A 20,771-nucleotide genomic window follows, 5' to 3' on the forward strand; every position below is an offset into this window, starting at 1 on the left:
TGCTAGTAGGAGATGAGATGAGAGAGATTGATCGGTGCCAATGTGACATGCGTGCGCTTATTATGAGTTGGATTATTAGTTATTCCCCAGCCGGATTCTCGCCTTCGTGCACACCATTCCAACCTACGATTTTATATATGCCGCGTCTTGATCATGGGACCGGATCGACGCAAAATTAACGAAGTAGTAACCACAAACACATGCTATCGAGGTTTGTGTTTATGTATAATTTAGCGGTTAGTGTCGTTTAGATTCGCTATTAGCTATTTGAGAGGCCATCCACTGAATTCCTTAGCCGAATATTTAAAACATTGCCTGGTGTATGGATATAAATAGGCTTTTGGCCCATATAAATATTTTAGTTATTCTAATTATTAGATCTCAAAGACTTTGACCTTGTTTGGATGGGGACTAAGACTAGTTGTTAGTTGGGACTAGAACTAGAACTAGTTGTTAGTTGGGTAATAGTAAGCTAGCTAAAATTTAGTCATATGTAGCTATTTGGATCCTAGGACTAATGAATAGTACTATTTGCAGGCAAAGATATTTATTATGTCATGACCTTTTTCGAGATTAGTTGTCCCTATTAGCCCAGATGCTTAGCTAGTTTTTGCAAATTAGTGGTCTAGCAACTAATGGTGGTTTAGCTAAAAGTTAGTCCACCCATTAGCCCATCGGTTTGATCTTTATATATGGACTAAAAATTAGTGACTGGTAGTACTTAGTCACATGATTCAAATAGACCCTAATTCATGTATGCAAGTGGAAAAAGAATTCCTTAAATATGAAGTTCCTTCCATTTCATGTGTGGGTGAAGAGAAGGAAGAATCATAAGCCATATGCTGGCCCATTGGCAAGAGCGGATCTAGAATCACCATTTTCAGGGGGCTAATTAGTAAAAAGTTGTTTGGACTGGTTGTAGAATGAGCTATCTTATGCTAAATAATGTCTGGAATTTCTATGTGCTTCGAAGACTTTGTTTATAGAAAAGGGCGTGTTTGGTTCGTGGCCACAGGCTGCCACGCCTAAACTGAAGTTCGCCACATCATGTTTGGTAGGTGTTTGGTTCAGAGCAAAAGTAAGGTCGCCACAGCCACGAAACCGCCCTCGCCACAGATTTCACGAAAGTAAAGTGTGGCGGGCTTTGGCGGCCGATTTTGCCGCCACAGACTCCGTGGCGCGCCTTTACCGCGTCGAAAAAGGCATCTCGCCCAGTATTTTACCGCACCCGCCCCGACTCCTCCTCATCCTCATCCTGTCCGCCTCCACCGGCCGTAGGGAAGGGGACGGAGCGCAGGCGCCACCGGAGGGCCGAGCGAGGGCCGCGCGAGCGCCGCTCGGGGCCGCGCGAGGGCGCCGCTCGGAGGCCGCGCGAGGGCGCCGCTCGGAGGCCGCTCGGGGCCGCGCGAGGGCGCCGCTCGGAGGCCGCTCGGGGCCGCGCGAGGGCGCCGCTCGGAGGCCGCGCGAGGGCGCCGCTCGGAGGCCGCGCGAGGGCGCCGCTCGGGGCCGCGCGAGGACGCCGCTCGGGGCCGCGCGAGGGCGCCGCTCGGGGCCGCGCGAGGACGCCGCTCGGAGGCCGGAGGCGCGAGGACGCCGCTGTGGGGTCGCGTGAGGGCGCCGCGTGCATCGCCGGACCACCACGCCATCACCGCAGGAGGGCCGCGCGCCTCTGTGTGCCAGGAGAGCACCACCGGTAGGGGTAGGCCATTGACGAGGTAACCAGACATCCCCTGAGTTTCAGCTTCCCATCTTCTCTGTGTGTATGCATGTGTCTAGACCTGGTGATACTTTAGCTATGGTTTTCTTCCATGTGTGCAGATCTGAAACAGCTCAGTGAACGAGGTGTAGATCCATCCATCTTGTGGTCTTGGTGATGCGCAACAACCAGTCCCTTCAGATCAAGAAGGTTCAAGTTCGGAAACCTCTTGTCAACAGAGAAGGTAATTTTATTTCCCCCTTTGCCATTCATTTTCTGATGGAGGAATAATTCAACATTGTGATGCCTCTTTCTAGTTTATTGCTGATTTCATATTTTTTAACATATGTTTTAGATGGGTCAAAGAAAATTATACGTGCAGTATTACTTGGACTACTGCCAATATATATGGAGGAGAAGATTAATTGCTGGTATTCTTGTGTGTCTAGCCATGCATCTGTATAGGATTAAATCAAGAAAAAGAAGAAGGGCCATAACTTATGGTCCCATGATAGATAGAGATGTTGATAGATTGGCACGTCTAAATCGTTTATATCATGGTACAGAGGCCCATTGCATAAGTGAGTTGCGTATGCGGAAAGCTGTCTTTCATAAACTATGTGTTGAACTTAGATCACGTGCCTTGCTAGAGGACACTTTTCATGTAACAATAGAGGAACAAGTTGCCATGTTTATCCATTGTGTTGGGCACCATTGGTCAAATAGATCAATTGGTTTTGAGTTCATGAGGTCAAGTGAAACGGTTAGTAGGTACTTTCATCATGTTTTAGATGCCCTTTGTACCCTTGGTCGTGACCTCATATGCATGACATCCATTGAGACACACTCAAAGATAACAAGTTCTCCGGGCAGATTTCACCCTTATTTTGAGGTACATCTCATTTGTAAATCAATGTTTCTAGTTTACTTTAGGTGTCATGGCCATCTAATTTATATTAAAAAAATTATTTTCGTAGGGATGCATAGGAGCCTTGGATGGTACACATATACCAGCATGTGTACCTTTCCATATGCAAGATCGGTTTAGGGGTAGGAAATCATATACCACCCAAAATGTGCTAGCAGCAGTTGATTTTGACCTAAGATTCATATATGTTCTTGCCGGATGGGAGGGCTCAGCACATGACTCTTATGTGCTTCAAGATGCTCTATCACGTCCTAATGGGCTTAACATACCAGAAGGTAGGAATACCCCATTATGTCCTAGCTTTAATATAAAACTTTGCTTATATTCTTAGCTAATTAACCTGCAAAAACAATGATGTAGGCAAATATTTCCTAGCTGATGCTGGATACGCAGCAAGGCCTGGTGTTTTACCCCCATACCGTGGTACCCGATATCACCTAAAAGAGTATAAGGGGACTAGGCAGCCTGAGAACCTGAAGGAATTATTCAATCTTCGCCATTCCTCACTTAGAACTACAGTTGAACGAGCATTTGGGACCCTGAAGAATCGTTTTAAAATCTTCGCAAGTCAGCCATTCTTCCCTTTGAAAACACAAGTAAAAATTGTGATGGCCTGTTGTGCGCTTCATAATTGGATCTTAATGGACGGTCCTGATGAGTTCGTCTATGATGATGCTACTTGGTACAGAGCCCTACCACGGAGTATAAGAAATCGTAGTGATATACAGCAAGAAAATGCGGCATGGGTTAGAAAAAGAGATGAGATTGCTCAAAGGATGTGGGAAGATAAAGTAGGAGCAGCTGTAGATTAATTTCGAAATAATAGCCAATGTAACCAAGGTGCTGCTACATTTGTGTATTGCTGCTTGTATTTTCTGCTTGTACCTTTGCCTGCTGCTGCTGCATGTATGGAACAAATATATAAGTGACATGCTTTCTATTATGAATATGTGCTGCTAGCTACCTTTGCCTATTATTGTTGGTTCTATTCATGTATTTATAGCTGTAATGCTTGGGGGTAGTGTGTCATGCTTGTGCTAATACAACTTGTGTACACCATATGACTAATGGAGTGTGTCTTTTGCTGCAAACAGCCATGGCCAAGGGAAAGGCTAAGGCTGATGCTTTTGTACCTTCTCGTGAGAGGTCTCTGAATTGGCATGAGGATCAGACAAAGTACATGCTTGAGTGGTGCATGGAGTATTTGAAGAAAGAACATGTAGGATTCAAGTTCAAGAAGTCACATCTCCTGTTGTGTGCCAATGCTTTAAACAAAAAGTTTGCTATGGGGGTGACCGTTGATCAAGTGGACCGCCACTACAGGTACCACAAAGAAAATTGGAAGTACATTGCAATAGCATTGAGCAATAGCGGCAATACATTTGATGAAACTAGATGCATGGTGATTATTTCAGAATCTGAAAAGGCGCGTTTATGTGTAAGTTGTTTGCACTGAATTTCATTATTATACATATATATATATATTAGATTCTGAAATGAATTCACTTGTTCTTTCACATAAATGCAGGACAGAGCCAGACGCCTGCTTTCTAAGCCTATTAAGTTCTACAATGAAATGAAAGAACTATTCATGGGATCAAATGCTAATGGATCTTTGGCTATGGATCAGAACACATGCATGGATGTTGATGATGGCTCAGATAGTGATGACTCAAGAGAACTAATTGACCTCAATGCCTACACACTGCCTGAAGAAGTTGAAGGTGAGGATTCAGATACTTTGCCAACTCCAACTATACATGCACCGGTTGATATTCCATCTTCCAGCACTGATCAAGTTAGTAGGAAGCGTCCAAGAGCCAAGAACTCTCCAACTAAGAAACCAAAACGCAAGAGTCGTTTTGCAGACTCAACTGATGAAATATCTGCTACAATGAAGTCACTTCGAGAAACACTAGCTGCCACTGCCCCTCCTCCAATGCCACAACTTAGTGATCCTCATGCAGCATTATGGGGAAGACTAGAGGCAATTCCAATGACATCAGATCAGAGGGTTCTTGTTGGTGAGCACTTATCTTCCAAGGAGAATAAAGGTAAGCGTGGCTGGTTGTGTAATGCAAGTGATGCTACTCTACATGCTTGGGTGTTCAAGTTCTTATGTGACAAGGAAGGCATTAACCTTTGAAGGCTTGTGAGGTTGGCTGGTCATATTTTGTGCCATGTCGAAGAACTTAGCTGGGTGCTTATTTTGCTTGTGATCATGACTTATGGTGGCTGATCATATTGTGTGCCCAGAAACTTATTTATGTGCTTAGTTTGATTGTCGTGAAGACTGATGGCATGTTGGATGTGTGCTCACTTTGCCTGGGCTGTAATGAGCCATGCTTGGCTAGTTGCTGATTTTGTAATTAGTATTGTAATATAAATCTCCTAGGCTTAAACCTTCTACATATATGTATATATATGTTGTTCTCTGAAAAATGAGTGTGATCCTACTATGACAATGAGGTATTTTTCATTCATTTGTGGTTGCAAACCAAACACATGCCACAATATTTTGCCATGCTTTTGTGGTAACTATCCAAACAGCAGCCACATTTATTTTGCCAAACCTTAGTCACTAACCAAACACCTTGTTTTTGCCACAGTTTATGGCTTGCCACACTTGTGGCTACTACTTAAGGTTAGGCATGGCAATGTGTGGCCATGAACCAAACATGCCCTTAGACTACACCCCGGGCTACAGCTCCCTAGTCCGGAACCTAGATCTGCCCCTACCCATTAATTGGCCTTAAGCACGTGGTACTTTGCTGCAGAATAGTCCACTGAAATTTGACATGTGGTCTTCTTTTGCAGTTTTGTATTTTTGTACTTGGCCTTTAGACCTGCGAGTTGTAAACCTAATCAGGTTATATATTGATCAATCACAACATGAGATTGTGCGGGGTTGTTTTTCTATACTATATACAACCTATCGCCTGCCGGAAAAAAAATATATCTATTTGAGTTAGAGTTTTGCGTCATTTCGTTGCTACGTTGCCGTCGTAGTCTTTCTATCCCAAGCATCTGTGTCCACCGGCGTGTAGGTCTTCAGAACCTCTCGCTCTTGTGATTCCAAATCGACAAAGTGCAAATAAGATTTTTGGAAACCGAGAAGCGCCTCATGCAACTGCTGAATTACTTTATCACAGCCCATCTTCTGTTGCAAAGCCAAGTGGGGTGCCGCGTATCATCATCTTCGTCCCGACTGTTTCGACTAGTCCTCGACGACATCACTTCTCCACTACTAGCCATGGTGACTTCTTCTGTGAATGAAGAGTACTTTCCTCCATATCAATTCCAGGAATCTGTGTTAGTTAATTTTTTTAAAGTTTAACTAACTTTATAAAAAAGAATAACAACATCTATATATGACATAAAATACATATCCTATAAAAATATATTTTATGATGAATCTAATGATACTAATTTGATACCATCAATCTTAGCATTTGTTTTTAGAAATTTAGTCAAAGTTTAAAAAGTTTGACTTAAGACAACTCTAAAAATTGATTCTTTCGTGGACGGAGGGAGTATACTATACACACATCATGGTCCGATCTACTACTACCTCCGTTCCATTTTAGCTGACGCATATGCATATCAAGATTCAAACTTTAACCAATAATTAAGCTAATAATTTTTAACTGTTATAATACAAATTAAACTTCATATGATTATATTTGTAAAGATCGTGAATTATACTATATCTAATGATTATAAGTTTATAAACATAAACAATATAAATATAAAGCAAATAAATAGTCAAAGTATAGTCTAAGAAATCGTGTCATTCTAACTTGCACTAGATAAAATAAAACAGAGTGAATATTTAAGTATATTTTACTGTTTGCGACATGATTTTGGTCGTTTAATCTAGCATGTTAATGATGAATTACATGTGCTAGTACATGCTTTCGTCATGGTTTAACCGTTTAAGTTATGAACTTAATCACAAAATTGTTTAATAATTATCCAAGACGAATAGCATATATACGGTTCCTAGGTTCCCAGGACTCGCAATCGACAGGACCAAATGAAATCCGTCACTGACAGGGGCAGATTGCTTCTAATCTCCAGAATGTGCCGCGTTGCTGTTCACACGTATACTCCAACAGCCATCCATGTCCAATAAGAATAATTGTTTATCCATACATCCGATCCAGCCACGGATAATCCTCAGTCAAATCAAACACCTATATCAAGCCAGCAATTAGAGTATCAAAATCCAGCGTGCTTTAGTTTCGCAGGCCACAGATTTAGTTAGCTAGCAGCTGGCCATTATTAAGCAGCTAGATTAAGCTGTGAGTGCCAGTCGAATTAATATAATTAAGCTATAGCTGCGCGCCTGCACTGTGCACAGCACGAGAGACCATGCACACCACAAGAGTGAGATTAACAACGCTAATAAGATCAAAGCTTCAGGGACACGGCTGTCCAGCAATTAAGCTCTAGATAGCGAAACCGATGGACCGCGACCTCTCTGCAGCTGGGCGTGCATCATCGCCGGCCGTCATCATCATCACCGCCGCGCGCGCCATGCCGGCCGGGGCCGCGCAGATATATGCAAGTCGACAGGGCAAACCACCGTGCCATCCCGCTGCGCCCCACCCTCCCTACACCCGTATCCCACGATTCCCACCATATCCAGCCACCCGCTTTCTCGCACCAGTACTGTGCAGCAGCCAGCAGGACCATCAGCTGCTAATATTCCTTCTCGATCTTCCTTCCCCACACGTACGTACGCCCAGCTAGCGGCTCCCGGCCGGAAAATACACACGCACAGGCACCTCTCGATCAACAACACACAAGACAGTAGGAGTATAACTAGCTATAATCTGCTCGATCGATCTGCTACTGTGGGTGACTAATCAATAATTAATAATACTGGCTCTGAGTCGTCATAACAGAGGTTGTTACTACAGAGACAAGAGAGATTAACGAGGAAACAGTCGTTTGCACGATCGAATAAATGCGGCAGAGCAGACGTACTGTTTTGTTGGCTTACACGTACGTACGGACGGCCGGGTGAACAGCTAGCTAGCTATAGCTAGTGTAGCAGCTACTACTACGTACTAGTGCCTCGATCGAGATCGGCTGGGTCATGGAGTCATGACTGCTGCGGCCGGACGGCGATCGGGCGGTGGCAGACGATGGCGCCACCGTCGGCGACGCCGGCGCCCGCCTTGCGGTCAGCGGCGGCGGAGTTGGCGTTGGACGCGTTGGAGGAGGAGACGCGCTCGCAGGAGGGGCACATGGTGAGGGTGGTGGGCGGGGGCATGTGCATGTAGAGGTGCGGCGAGACGAGCTTGAGCGCGCGGAGCTCCTGCACCTCCTTGTGCAGCCGCCGGTTCTCCTCCGTCAGCGTCTCGCAGCAGCGCTTCAGGTACTCGCAGTCCACCTCCGTCTGCTTCAGCTTCGTCCTGTATATAAAAGAGAGAAAAGTGTGTGCATGCTGATCAGATCAATGTTTCATTTCATCAGAAATTCAGAAATAGGTAGCATGCTGCTATAGCTCTATAGCGGCTAGCTGTGTGAAGCTAAATAAGCTGTCGTACGTGCAACGGCGGCCGGCGACATATCGCATGTGCGCTACGTACGTACCTGGCGCGCCTGTTCTGGAACCACACCTCCACCTGGCGGGGCCGCAGGCCCAGCTGCTGCGCCAAGGCTGCCTTCTGCCGCTGCACGCCAATTAATCAGCAGCGAGTTAGTACAACTTACACGCAGGATAACAGTTTACAGGTTAAGATCGAGAACCGGGCGAATGATTGACAACTACTGCTACATAGCTGTACGTTCATCCATGACCATGAGGAGTCTTAATCGATCACCGGCCGGGAGAGGATAGAACACAGGACAGAACTGCTGCAGACCTTTAAATTCTCAATAGATATATAGCATGTCGTTAATTACTACTTACAGGGTTGAGAGTTGGGTGCTCCCGGAAGCTATCCTCGAGCACGGCCGACTGGTCCTTGGACAGCCGGAGCTTCTTCCTGGAGCCGTCGATGCCGCAGCCGCCGTCCTCCTCGTCGCTGCCGCCGCCTCGCAGGCCCTCCTCGCCCGTGGCCAGCTCGCTTCGCTTCGCGGGGAGCAGCAGCGGCATCTCCAGGAACCTCTTCTCTGATGATGCATGATCCAGAATGCCAGCCATACACGGTACGGTATTAGATGCTGACGACTAATCTTACATATAGTCAGACAAATTTCAACTCACATATGTACACACTAGCTAGCTAGCTAGCTTGATCACACATAGCTGCTAGCAGTAGTAGTGTACCTGCAGAAGCTAAATACTCGCTGATATATATAGCTACTTACTATAGAGATTCAAGTTATATATATATACAGCAACTTGCATTATATTTACCTGGTGGAGCGCGTAGCAGCATGGTGGCGACATGGTGAGTGCGAGGAGACGCGAGGGACGAGCTGAGGCTGAGGCTGAGCCCTAAGTCCTCGACCCTCTCCATCATCTATCGATCGACCTCTACTGATCAATCTAGCTATATATGTGAGAGCTATACAGGCGTGTATGTCTATGTCTATATGTGTAGAGGTAGAAGAACGATGGAAGAACTGGCCGGATAGATATATAGCAGCAGTACGAGTAGCAGCAGAGACGAGCAATAGATATAGATAGATAGATGATGGAGCTGTCCGGCCGATAGATGAAGATGGAGTGATAAAAGAAGTGGGGGGGAGAGCGAGGGTTTTAAAGACATGGGATGGGAGGAGAGGGAGCAGGGGCGGGAGGAATGTTGGATCTCACTTCACATAGTTTCTGGGACAGCAATCATTAACTTGTGGGGCGGGCTCCTTAATTGGTGCAATCATAACTTCCCCACCACCTCCTCTCCTCCGCCTCCATCCGCTCAAAATTGCTGGCCTAGCTAACTTCAGCTATTCCCCACCCAGGATTATTAGGATTTTCTTTTCCACGGAAAGGCGATCGACCATGATATTTCCCCTTTGTTGACGACGAGCTATAGCTGGTACTACTAGTGTTTTTGTAATCCATGCATCTGACCACTGGAATAATGCATGGACCTCAGAGAGTAGTGTGTAGTATATATATGTGGCATAACTACTACTAGCTAGTAGTAGTATTATATATGCATACCTTTATCTTGATCTATATATGCATAGCTCCTGATGAACATACTAAATATATGGTGCCCGTGCAAATAGATTTTTGCGTCGTCTTCAGTACTATAAAATACTAGTACGTATTCTCTAAAGTTTCAGATTTTGGACCACTTGCGTCTGGTTTGAAATGCTTATTAGATTTTAGACATGGAAAGTAATTAAAGTAGTAGCGTGATACTGTGTATCTATACTCTAGGAAGAGATGTATGTATATATGTAAAAGAATGTGTGTCCGCCTAATAATTACCTTTATTCTGCATTATATTAATTATTTGGACAGCTAGTAGCTAGGTCCCCCTTTGGATAGGAATTGTGCAGCAAAAAATTTGGAGTCGCTGTCAAATTTTTTTTTGGTGTACTTTTGATCGAAGTGCTACTTTTCCTTGTTTTTAACTGCAGTGGACAAATATGGAGGTCCTAGGCTAGCTAGACCGGGATGCATGTACTATGTGCACATCTCATTACATGAAACTAGCAGCTAGCGCCAGCACTATTGGCTACCTAGCTTTGGTCTTGTTTAGATACACCTAAAATCCCAAAACTTTACAAGATTCTCCGTCACATCGAATCTTGCGGCATATGCATGAAGTATTAAATATAATTAAAAAGAATAACAAATTGCACAGTTTACATGTAAATCACGAGACAAATCTTTTAAGCCTAGTTACTTCATAATTAGATAATGTTTGTTAAATAAAAACAAAAATGTTACGGTGTCAAAATCAAAAAACTTTTTAGGTCTAAACAAGGCCTTAATTGGTCGCTATAGCTTTGGGCCGGCTTAGACCACCAGAACTAGTACTACCATGCAATGATCGCAGCACGTAGGAGCAGTGCATGAGGAAATGATTGGCTTTTCGAGTTGGTACCAACCAAAACGCTAATAAGGCTGCCCCGGCCCGGCCGGTTCGAGGATGGACGCCATGATTGCAGAGGGCGTGCTCGCATTGGTACGGTGGTATAGCTAGGCCGGTAGCGCATGGCATGGCAGCAGTGGCTCCACTACGCTTCCACAGACCACAGGACGTACGACACGGGAGATCGAGGAGACGAGGCGAGCGAGTTCATTCGTTCAAGTGCTCCATTCATGCGATGCGAGAGCCCGGCCGGGCGCGCGGGCGGGGCGCATGGCCTTTCCCCCACCAGGCCCAAATCATCGTGTCCCGCTTTGTGCCGGCACGCACCTAGCCGGCTAGCCCCCACACCGCGGCCCCCGCCCGGCGCCTATCTCATCTCCTCACCCATCATCATCCCATCATTGCGTGCCTGCCGCCCATCCATCCTTTTGACATGCATGGCAACGCGCTTGTCTTCCATCGTGTACTTGGAGCTAGCTAGCTAGCTAGCTAGTAGCGGTTCATACGAGTTGCGTACACAATACTCATGCTACTTTAATTTGTGTATTCGTTCTCACCTCCATGGCTCGTGCATCTGTGTTTTAGGGAGACCCTATTAGGAGTACTAAATAAACCTCATCATGGAAATAAACTACGTCTGAGGTTAGGGTTTAAGAGTTAGAAAGATCTAGAACACTGGCGGAGCCTAGTGAAGGCTATATGGGCCATAGCCTCCCTATGCCAGATCAATTCTTAGCGAAGGTCTTAGCCTTACTACTTTTATTCATGGCAAGCACCACCACTGACCAAGAGGAACGTCGTGGTACGGTTTACCATCTACCCCCTGGAACACAGCGCGCAAATCTTGGATGCAATTTTGGTTTGATTTCAGATCAGTGGCTAAACTTTGGATTTTGTGGTCAAAGTGCTCTTACTAATAATGTTATGTTCCTCGGCAATCTTATGGAGAGCATACAAACATATGGAATGTTGTCTGTTTTCAGAGGAATACCTAGCGCAATGTGAGGAGGGTGATGAGGTTGGCGATAAAGATGCTAAGAAGAGGCCGCCCCTATACAAGCAATAAGACTAAGAAAGGCGGGAATGTACTAGTTGTAAGGTAAAAGGAGAAAAAGGCAAGCAAACCACTGAGAATCATGTGAAGAGTGGACTGTGAAGATACATGGGGATCAATGGGATTGAAATTCTTCCATTGAACTCAGAAGATGCAATATCATCTATTAGCCAAATTTCTTTAGAATCTTTTGGATCGTAATGAAATACAAGTTTTCTAGAGTATGGATTTAGGCAATTTAAGTAGATGTGCCTCAAATACGCTTTGTTTCGTAGACGCCTCTAAAAAGTAAAGGGAATTTCTAGATGTGCTAAAAGTCAATTTCTAGAGGCAGTCCAATTCATAATCCATATTTAGAGGTGGTTCTTGATAGATCCTTCTCAGGACTAAAACGGAGATGCCTCTAAAAAATGGCTTTTGTTGTAGTGCTTGCCAATGGGCTCGGTGGTGGGCCTTCGTGTTGGTAGGCTTCACGACACCTCTTCTTTTTTTCCCATCGAGGTAAGTGTGGACTCCTGCCTATGTTATCTTTGATTATCATAGATCTTAAATAGCCGCCACTCGACCTCTCAAATTTGTTCTGACCATCTCCGTTAATGCATGTAGTAAAAGTCATGCCTAAAAATCCCATAGCAACCAAAAACATGGAACATGGACACGTTCAAGTTCAACATTCATATTCCCATTTACGTTCCCATACTATAAAAAATATTATAAAGTATCGATCCATGTTTTCGTTCCTGTTCAAACATTCTCATTCCCTTCAACGTTCTTGTTCCCTTTTATATATAAACATGGCTGCTAAGAGACATACTATGATTTTTTTGAGCGAAGAGACATACTATGATAGGTGCCTCCACAGTCCAAACGTCACGCTTGCAACCACATGGCTAAGAGCACTCCTATATACAACCATGGGCCATAATCACTAAAGCTAACTAACTCCAAAACCTTGCTAGAGTATTATGTTTACGAGTTCACCAGAAGTTTTTTTTAGATAATAGAATAAACATCTGGCTTCATCCACGCTCAAAAGTGAGAAACAAGACCACGTTTTTTCACAGGTTGTTAGCAAAGAGGCACAAATCTAAACCACGAGACCGAAAATTCTACAGGTTGACCCAAGAAATCCGTCATAAGTGTTGGAGTTGTTCCAAATTCACTTCAGAATATTGGCCGGGCTTCTGACGGAGCGAAGCGGAGGCCCGACCCATCACGCTGCGTCCGTGTGTGCACGGGGGGTGGGGGGGGCGAAGCCCCCCGCGGTACGGTATATATATACCCTTGCTAGGGTTTTATGGAGACTTGATTCTTTTGTAAGCCGTCATAGGCGTGTAACCCAAAACTCTTGAGATAGTGAGATTGTTGCCGGCTAGTGCCCGTGGTTTTTTTCCTTCGCATTGAAGGAGTTTTCCATGTAAATCGTGTGTCTTCGCTGTGATTGATCTCGTTTATTCATATTCCTATACGTAGTTCATAACAATAAGATATACCTAGCGCAAAATCCTTAAAATATACTCGTACGTTGCTTGAGGAACCTAATTGGGTACCTTTGCTAATTGTGGGACCATATATATTTCAAAGGTTGCTGTCACACTTTCATAAATATGAGAATGGGTGGCCATTAGTTCCTTTAAGTAGCGAGCTAGCCCTCCCACAGTCCATCTGATTATTGCGATTTTTCTACACGTCTCTACTGGTCCTCGATCGCACATAATCAACGCCGTAATCAAACATTCCACATTTCCACTATCCGTATTCACAAGAAAAATCAAGATTATCATATCTATATATAAAAGGCAAACTAACTAATTAAAGCTCGCAAACCTGTAGCGCGAGCGTAAAATAAACCCGCTCTCCTCCTTTTCCTGACAGGAAAAGTACGTTGTTGAGCCGACAATCCGTCTACCTGTGGTGGAGATTCTCTCGCCCTGCCCCTGCACCAAAGCATCGATGATCGCTGCTTCAATCATGCGACGGCACTCCGGCGCGCGCGCGCGCGCACAGCGACGCTGGAAAAAAAAGCAGCCAGCCGGACACGAGGGCGCGACCGCGACCGCGACGACGGGGCCCGGCCCGGCGCGCGGTGTGGCGTGTGGATCCTCGACCTCGATGGAAGCAGCAGCAGCAGCAAGCAGAGGAGGTTCCGGTTCCGGCCGGACGCGGGGCCGATCCCGCGGGATCTCGTCACGTGGCCCGTGTCCGACACGGGCGCGCGCCGGCACGTGGGGCGCGCGGCCTTTGCTCGCCCCCACCGTACCGCAGCACCACACACCGTCGGGTGGAAGAACTGGAGACGTACGGAGACCCTCGTCGGTCTCGCCCGCCGCCCGCGCCAAAGCGAGGAAAGGAAGAAGAAAAGCGGGGGGCCCGCCCGCGCGCGCGAGAGAGAAGCCCAGGTGACGGCGGGCCTACCACCGTGGCCGCTCCGCCACCGCGGGCCCGTTGTTGTACGTCCCTCCCGCGCCACCAGCAACGAACGAACACGACACCCGCAGACTCACGCGTGTCGTCCTGTCGCCTTCGGCGGCAGGCATCCCACGACCCATGCACACGCCGGTGCGGTGCCGATCATTGTCGCGCCCCCGATCTCTGTGTGTATGTGTGTGTCAGGTATATCTGTGCCCCTAGCTAGCTCGCGGGGATCTATTGGGCTTTCAGTCACGTCAGCACGTTTAGGCATCCGGTACCAACGACCTTTGAATGACCTGGATTGAGACGGTTCCAAACAAGATGAGGAGAGGCTAGCTAGCTTCTCATCATCAAGCAACAAAGGGATCGGAGCCGACGCGTTGTTACCGGCCGGATTCTACAGAAGGATCATCCGATCCTTGTCAGTAAAGGAGTAAACGGATATCAATTTCCGATCTTGTTCTGATGGCCGGAATGTGGACAGGGCTGGTGTTGACCACTAGAGCCGTCCCGGCCGGCAAGCAAAGCAAAGCGCCTGGCAGGCAGGCAGATTGAGCATTGCATTGGCACTTGGGCCCGGAAAGTGATATTACCGTGCCACTGCCACCAGACACACGCACTTTCACCGCGTGACGGAGACAAAGGTAAATGCGCGGCGCTGTGTCCGCTGCACGTCGTGTGGTGCGTGTGTGTTTACCGCCCGCACATCCATCCATCCATCCATCCATCCATCCAGGTTCAGTGGCGTAGAAGCGAAGACGACGGCGCGCGCGCATGGCAGTGCCACATCCAGGTCCAGGGCGATAAAAACGCCGGATTGCCGTATGATGTCTCGCAGTCGCAGGGGGTCGGTGTCGCGCACGCAGCAGACTAGCAGAGAGCAGAGGCAGTCAGAGCCCTCTTATTGGCAAGCAGCCATGCTGAAATAAACACCTGCGGCTGCGGGCTGCGGGCTGCGGGGATCAAGATCATGCCATGCGCGCGCGCGCATGCATGCCAGTACGACGCGCCACCATACCATGCCCCCGTCACCGTCAGAATCATGGCCGCCGCGCGCAGACCATTCAGGCGGAGCCAAGTAGCTAGCTAGATGGCCAGGGCCAGCAGCCAGCTCCAGTACTCCACCTGATGACTACACAACGAGTGTAGTGAGTGAATGCTGTAACTTTTTTGCACTCAAGAACGCACTGAAGTCTCAGCTGAGGTGACAGTGAAGGCTTTTATCAGTTATCAGTATCACTAGCTCGGGCCGGCCGATGGATCATCGATCGAGAACCATTGGATCCGAAAGCTGGGTAGTACGTGGAGTAGCTTGATTTGCAAGGAACGCGATGATATGGATTATGGACCAACGATGACACGACTAGCTGAGCTGCAGCAGGCAGCCATAGGTAGCAACTGTCTCACCATAAGTGCATCAGGCAACGCCAATCTGAAACGGGTGGATAGGAAGACGAGAGCCCTGTCGGCCTGACACTTGGTGCTTATACCAGCCACCACCGCCACCGGCACCGGGTTGCCGCGCAGGCGCAGCTCTCCTGCCGCGCCTGCGTTGCGTGCCATCACGCACGCTCCCTCATCATGGCGCTGGCCCCGGATCATCATTGCCACCACAGCGCCGATGAGAAACCGTGCCGCGACCCGCCATCGATCGGTTGACCACGATCGCACGCCGGCCGTCTCCCCCCCGCGCGCGCGCACGAATTGCCCTGTGCAGGTGATGTCTGGTGCTCGCTCGCTCGGTCACCTCATGAGAAATCTGATGATCGAGCTAGCCGTGGACAGCTAAAAATTAAAGGGGCACCGAAGTTTCATTGGCATGATGCTGTTGGGAGGCCTGCCTGCAGAGCTGCTGCTAGCTCCCCTGAGGCCTGAGGGAGTGATCATGGCCGCGTTTCTCAGGGAGCTTATCATGGCGGCGTTGAACGACGGGATGTGCGGCATTACGTTGTCCCAATCACTCCCCGACATGGCTGGCAGTGGCAGACGGATCGAGCTCTTGACGTGCATTGCGTAAGCGTGTTGCGGTACAACAGCGGTAGTCAGTGGCGAAGCTAGAGCAAATCAGAGGGGGGGTGCAGTTAGCTTGTGGTGCATATACATGAGTTTTAGAAGATGCATATATGGTAAAATTTTGATTAGATCTGCTGTTTTTGCAATTTTTGGAGGGTGCATTTGCACCCCCTACCTACAACACAGCTTCGCCCCTGGCGGTAGTGGTGGACTGGTGGTGGTGTGCACTGTGTACTGTGCAGGCAGCCGAACGGTTGAGGTGGGTGGCTGGGCCGAGCGCGAGATGCACCAGAGTCCTTGGCCTCCGGCGTGTGGCAAACGACGACTCGTTGTAGGCCTCATGCACGGCCCATATTGGCAAACAACGACCACAGAAGGCCTTATTATGGACTATTCAGCCCAGCCCAGACTAGCCCAACCAAAGTAGCTTCTCCAAAGGCCTTAATCCATGCGGCCTAAATGCCCCCTGAGTGTCGGCCTTCCATGTGACGAAAGCCCACTCAGAAAAAGAAATTTAAAAAACAAAGCATTCCTCCTTTTAAGTGGCCTTAGAATTGGTTGACTTCGTTGCTTGGTCCTGAAAAAACAATTGACATCAAAGATTGTCCTCTCAGGGTCGATGGCTTAGCACCCTCTCCCTATTGATGAAGAAAACTATGAGCTTCTTGTTCTCCTCTGTCAATTTAGAATGAAGGTTGCAGAGCACCTAATACATGGGCGACCTTACAAATTGATCTAGTCATCATAAACAATAAACCTCTTTGAAACATGAGAGAGATATCTCTAGACTAGAAAAAAAAGGACATTCTAAAAACAAAAGGAAGATATCTCTCTACATACGGGAAATGGTCCTAATTGGTACGTCAAAGTTTTCATTCAGAAAATTAGGAGTTGCATCATGCAGTACCTTCTCAAGTGTACCATGAATTCCTACTCTGAGATGTGCTTCATATTGGCTCTCTCAATAATCTTAAATAGGACTAATGGCAGCTACACACGGACCTAATGTTGGACCAGATATGGGGCATAAAAAAATGGGCCCGGTGTCACATAAAGTGGGATTTTTTTTTTCAAAGTCAAGAAAGGAAACCAGTTAATTTTTAGGCCCAAATAACAATTCTCTTTAAGAGCAAGCTGAAACCTGGCCAGGAATAATTTCAGTTGACAAAACCTATTCAAATTAGAATACAAATCCAGAGTGGGATTTTTTTTCAAAGTCAAGAAAGGAAACCAGTTAATTTCTAGGCCCAAATAAGAATTCTCTTTAAGAGCCTGTTCGGTTAAGCTGAAACCTGGCCAAAAATAATTTCAGTTGACAAAACCTATTCAAATTAGAATACAAATCCAGCCTGGAATATTTCCAGGGAGCCATTCCCCTTCAAACGAACGGGTCCTAAATGTTTTTTTAGCTCCGTCAATTATTCTCAATATCTTATCTTCGTCTCACTCAAAAAAAAGAAACTATAAAACTTGATGTTTTTTTGAGGAAAAAAACTTAATAAAACTATAAAAAGAAATTATAAAACTTGATGTTAGTGTCCTTATATAACTTTTAAAACCATTTGTTTTTGCACCCGGACGGCTTAGACGTAGCTTACATGGCGCCATACCAATCTTGAGGGCGCATATCAGATACAACTATTTTTCTTCTTCAAAAAGTATCTAAATAACTATAAATTATGCAATTAAGAATCCTAATATATAGTTAAACATTAGAAATATTGTACCAAAATCATACTCAATCCTATGGTGACTATCCTAGAATTATATACTCTGTGGTCCTTTTCTGGTACTTATTTGCCGACAGATGCTCTCATTATATATCATAACTATCACACGTATAGTTCAAGTGACTCTAACAAACATAATCCAATTTACCCTTCCGCGGCTGACCCCACATAGTACGGTTTGATATGATACAAAAATAAAGGATTTTAAAAGCTGAAGAGATAGAAGAGTCACTAGTACATATGTGGGCTTTAATACCATAACCGGGATTAAAGTTTATCCTCGAAACTAAAAACTAATTTAAATTCTGAGAGAACCCCTCTTGCGACGCATGAGATTCAAACACAAGATTCCTTGTCTCTCGCATAACTTTCTTACCAACTCAATTGCACACCACATGTGACAAAGGCCTGGGCGTGTTCCTTTGGAATTCACCCTAGGGACTTTTATTCTCGGGTGGAAGACCTTTAGTTCAAGTTAGACATACCAACAGAGACTAAAGGATGGTTTTAGATTAAAGATGTTACTAACTGAGATAAAACAGCCTTTGGTGCTTGTAAAATTTAAGCTCGAAACTAAAAGGATCTTTAGTTCCGAACCGCAATACAATTGAGACTAAAAGTGTGAATCGAAAGTCGGCTCTCTACTAGAGACTATTATCTAACATCAACTATGCCTGACGACAACTATGCACACGGTGCCATAACCAATCATGACCATATAAAAGAAACCATCAAAGCAGGGTGGCCATGTGACAACACTAGAAGATTAGTCACCACTACACTAGAAGATTATCTAACATCAACTATGCAGTTTGTTTGGCTGAAAAATCATGACTAAAAGTACTATTCGCTAATTTGTTGAGAGAAAAAAAATAGTACTAAATGATAGATAAGCTAAGTAAAGCGAGCAAGCTTTATCTGGTATACAACTATAAAATCAATCTATTAAAGAGGATGGTTTCTCGCTTCCGGTCTTTACCCCGTGACCTGACAAAGAAGAAGAGAGAGTGGGACCAGAGGACGATACGGATTATGAATTCATTTTCTTTTATTGCATTGGTTGAAAAAAAAACAAATGTCGTGTCACCCGCACGCTTGGATGCCCCTCTTCAGGCTCCGCTGCGTCGAGATATTTTAGAATTTCTGCCGGTTACGCCGACGCGGGGAGCGGGGTGTGTGTGATTGCTGCCAGCAAAGCGTGCTTTGATTGTGATTGCCGCACCAGAGCCAGGGACGAACGAGCAGATCGGAATCGGGTGGAGGGCCGATCTCCGATCTCCTCCTCGAGCGCAGCCGACCGTACTGCTTCTGTAGCCTGGTAGTACGTAGTAGTACTACGCATAACACATGTGGTCCCTCCCAGTCCCTGATAAAGGCGGCCTCTGTCGCCGGGTTGCAACGCCAAACTTTATGAGTGAGTGGGAAGCTAGAGCCCCCTGAATCATGGCCCATGGACATGCTTTGTGAATGAAGTTCAGGTTCAGGACTTCAGGTACATACAAACGGGAGCCAAGTGCTCCGTTTCTGAATGGAGACCAGCAAAATACAAGTGGAATCGTCCATGTCTGAATGACATGTATACAGGACTGCAGGTATCTACATTTTCTTACATTACATACAGGAGCACAATAACACATTCACAACAAAAAAAAAAACCGAGAAAAAAGATTGACAGGATTGGAGTACATACCATACGTACCGTCCCAGACTGAGAGACTGCACAGAATATGAACTCGGCGGCGAGTTACCAACCAGATCGAAGAAGCTGCCACCTCCTAGGTAAAACTGAGGTCTCTCCTACCCACCTCCACCCCGTACGCGCCTCCATTGCAGCTTGCAGCTTGCAGGGGTGTCGAACTCGAACCTTGATCGGCTCCGCAGTCCGCCGCAGCAGGAGCATGGCCTGAATCCACACCTCACATCATGATGCCCATGGTATGAATGCCGCCGACGCGGCCCCACGCCCACGAGTCCGTGAGCGGCGGCGGCGGCGGTCGCGGCCGCATGATGCACTCCTCCAGCTCCTGCAGCCTGGCCACCAGCACCACCAGCCGCCGGCACGGCACGAACACCAGCGTCACCGGGATGACCCAGATCGCCAGGTCCAGGATCAGCATCGCCGCCGTCGCCCTCCGCTAGCTGCAGCCTTCTTCGGGGATTTCCTCCGACCTCCGAGCTCCTCTCGGCCCTGCTGCCTAACCTTCCACAGCCACAACTGGGATGGCCGGCCGGCCGCTTGCTTCACTTATTGGACAAGTGTTGCTTTGCCTTGTAGTTGTAGCCGGAGAGTTGCTTGCTAGGATATATAACCGGCCTTGGATGCTTGCTCTTCAGTGAAGTTAGCTATTCATTATCCGAGCGTTGGATGCTTTATTTATCAAATCAAAGGTTATTCTTCAGACGGCGACTAATTTAGTGTTTTCCTCTAATCAATCAAATCAACCGTGCTCCGCCCATGTTAGACAATGGGGGCATGTAGCACTGTACTGTCGAGGGGTTGGGGTTGTATTGTATCTGCAGGCCCACACTTGACGTGGCATCGTTTGCCGTTGGAGGGTTTCATCACACATCGTCGTACGTGGTGCAATGATTTGGGCATAACTTATCGCCTTATCGGTATCTTTTCTTTTCTTTGTCGTTTTGGATGAATGTGTATTTCCCATTGCGTGCACCCCCTCACTCTCTCCGTCCAAAAAAATATATATACGTATATTAAGTTTGATTAAATTTATTTAAAATAGTATCAAATGTTATGATTAACAAATAAGTCACACATACCATATGATAAGCTAATCTAGTTACATTTATCTGATATCGTAAATATTAATATTTTTAAAATGATCAAACTGAATATGGTTTAACTTGTAGCTAGACTTACAATCATTTCAGGATGGATGTACATATTTTTGACCCAAGACACCCACTATTC

The 20,771-nt window shown here is 46.4% G+C and overlaps 2 protein-coding genes across 4 annotated transcripts; one reads left to right on the forward strand and one right to left on the reverse strand.

The window, feature by feature from the left end:
- LOC8083359 (protein ALP1-like) lies at window positions 1,526–5,107 on the forward strand. 3 transcript variants are annotated; one of them, XM_002446849.2, is made up of 5 exons: window positions 1,526–1,715; window positions 1,819–1,940; window positions 3,719–4,062; window positions 4,153–4,678; window positions 4,773–5,107. In XM_002446849.2, exons 2-5 carry the CDS (start codon window positions 1,874–1,876, stop codon window positions 4,778–4,780), a joined length of 945 nt encoding a protein of 314 aa, XP_002446894.2. In that variant the 5' UTR covers window positions 1,526–1,715; window positions 1,819–1,873; the 3' UTR covers window positions 4,781–5,107. The 3 variants fall into 3 exon arrangements, with proteins under 3 accessions (XP_002446894.2, XP_021318458.1, XP_021318457.1); XM_021462783.1 differs by having other exon boundaries at window positions 1,532–1,715; window positions 4,153–5,107; XM_021462782.1 differs by lacking the exons at window positions 1,526–1,715; window positions 3,719–4,062; window positions 4,153–4,678; window positions 4,773–5,107 and adding exons at window positions 2,052–2,588; window positions 2,674–2,899; window positions 2,985–3,573 and having other exon boundaries at window positions 1,849–1,940.
- LOC8083360 (homeobox-leucine zipper protein HOX17) lies at window positions 7,503–9,347 on the reverse strand. The gene is made up of 4 exons (XM_002448240.2): window positions 8,998–9,347; window positions 8,548–8,750; window positions 8,229–8,308; window positions 7,503–8,047 (listed from the first exon to the last, which is right to left on the reverse strand). Exons 1-4 carry the CDS (start codon window positions 9,101–9,103, stop codon window positions 7,735–7,737), a joined length of 702 nt encoding a protein of 233 aa, XP_002448285.1. The 5' UTR covers window positions 9,104–9,347; the 3' UTR covers window positions 7,503–7,734.

The sequence above is a fragment of the Sorghum bicolor genome, chromosome 6, assembly GCF_000003195.3.
Source record: "Sorghum bicolor cultivar BTx623 chromosome 6, Sorghum_bicolor_NCBIv3, whole genome shotgun sequence".
Taxonomy (NCBI): domain Eukaryota; kingdom Viridiplantae; phylum Streptophyta; class Magnoliopsida; order Poales; family Poaceae; genus Sorghum; species Sorghum bicolor.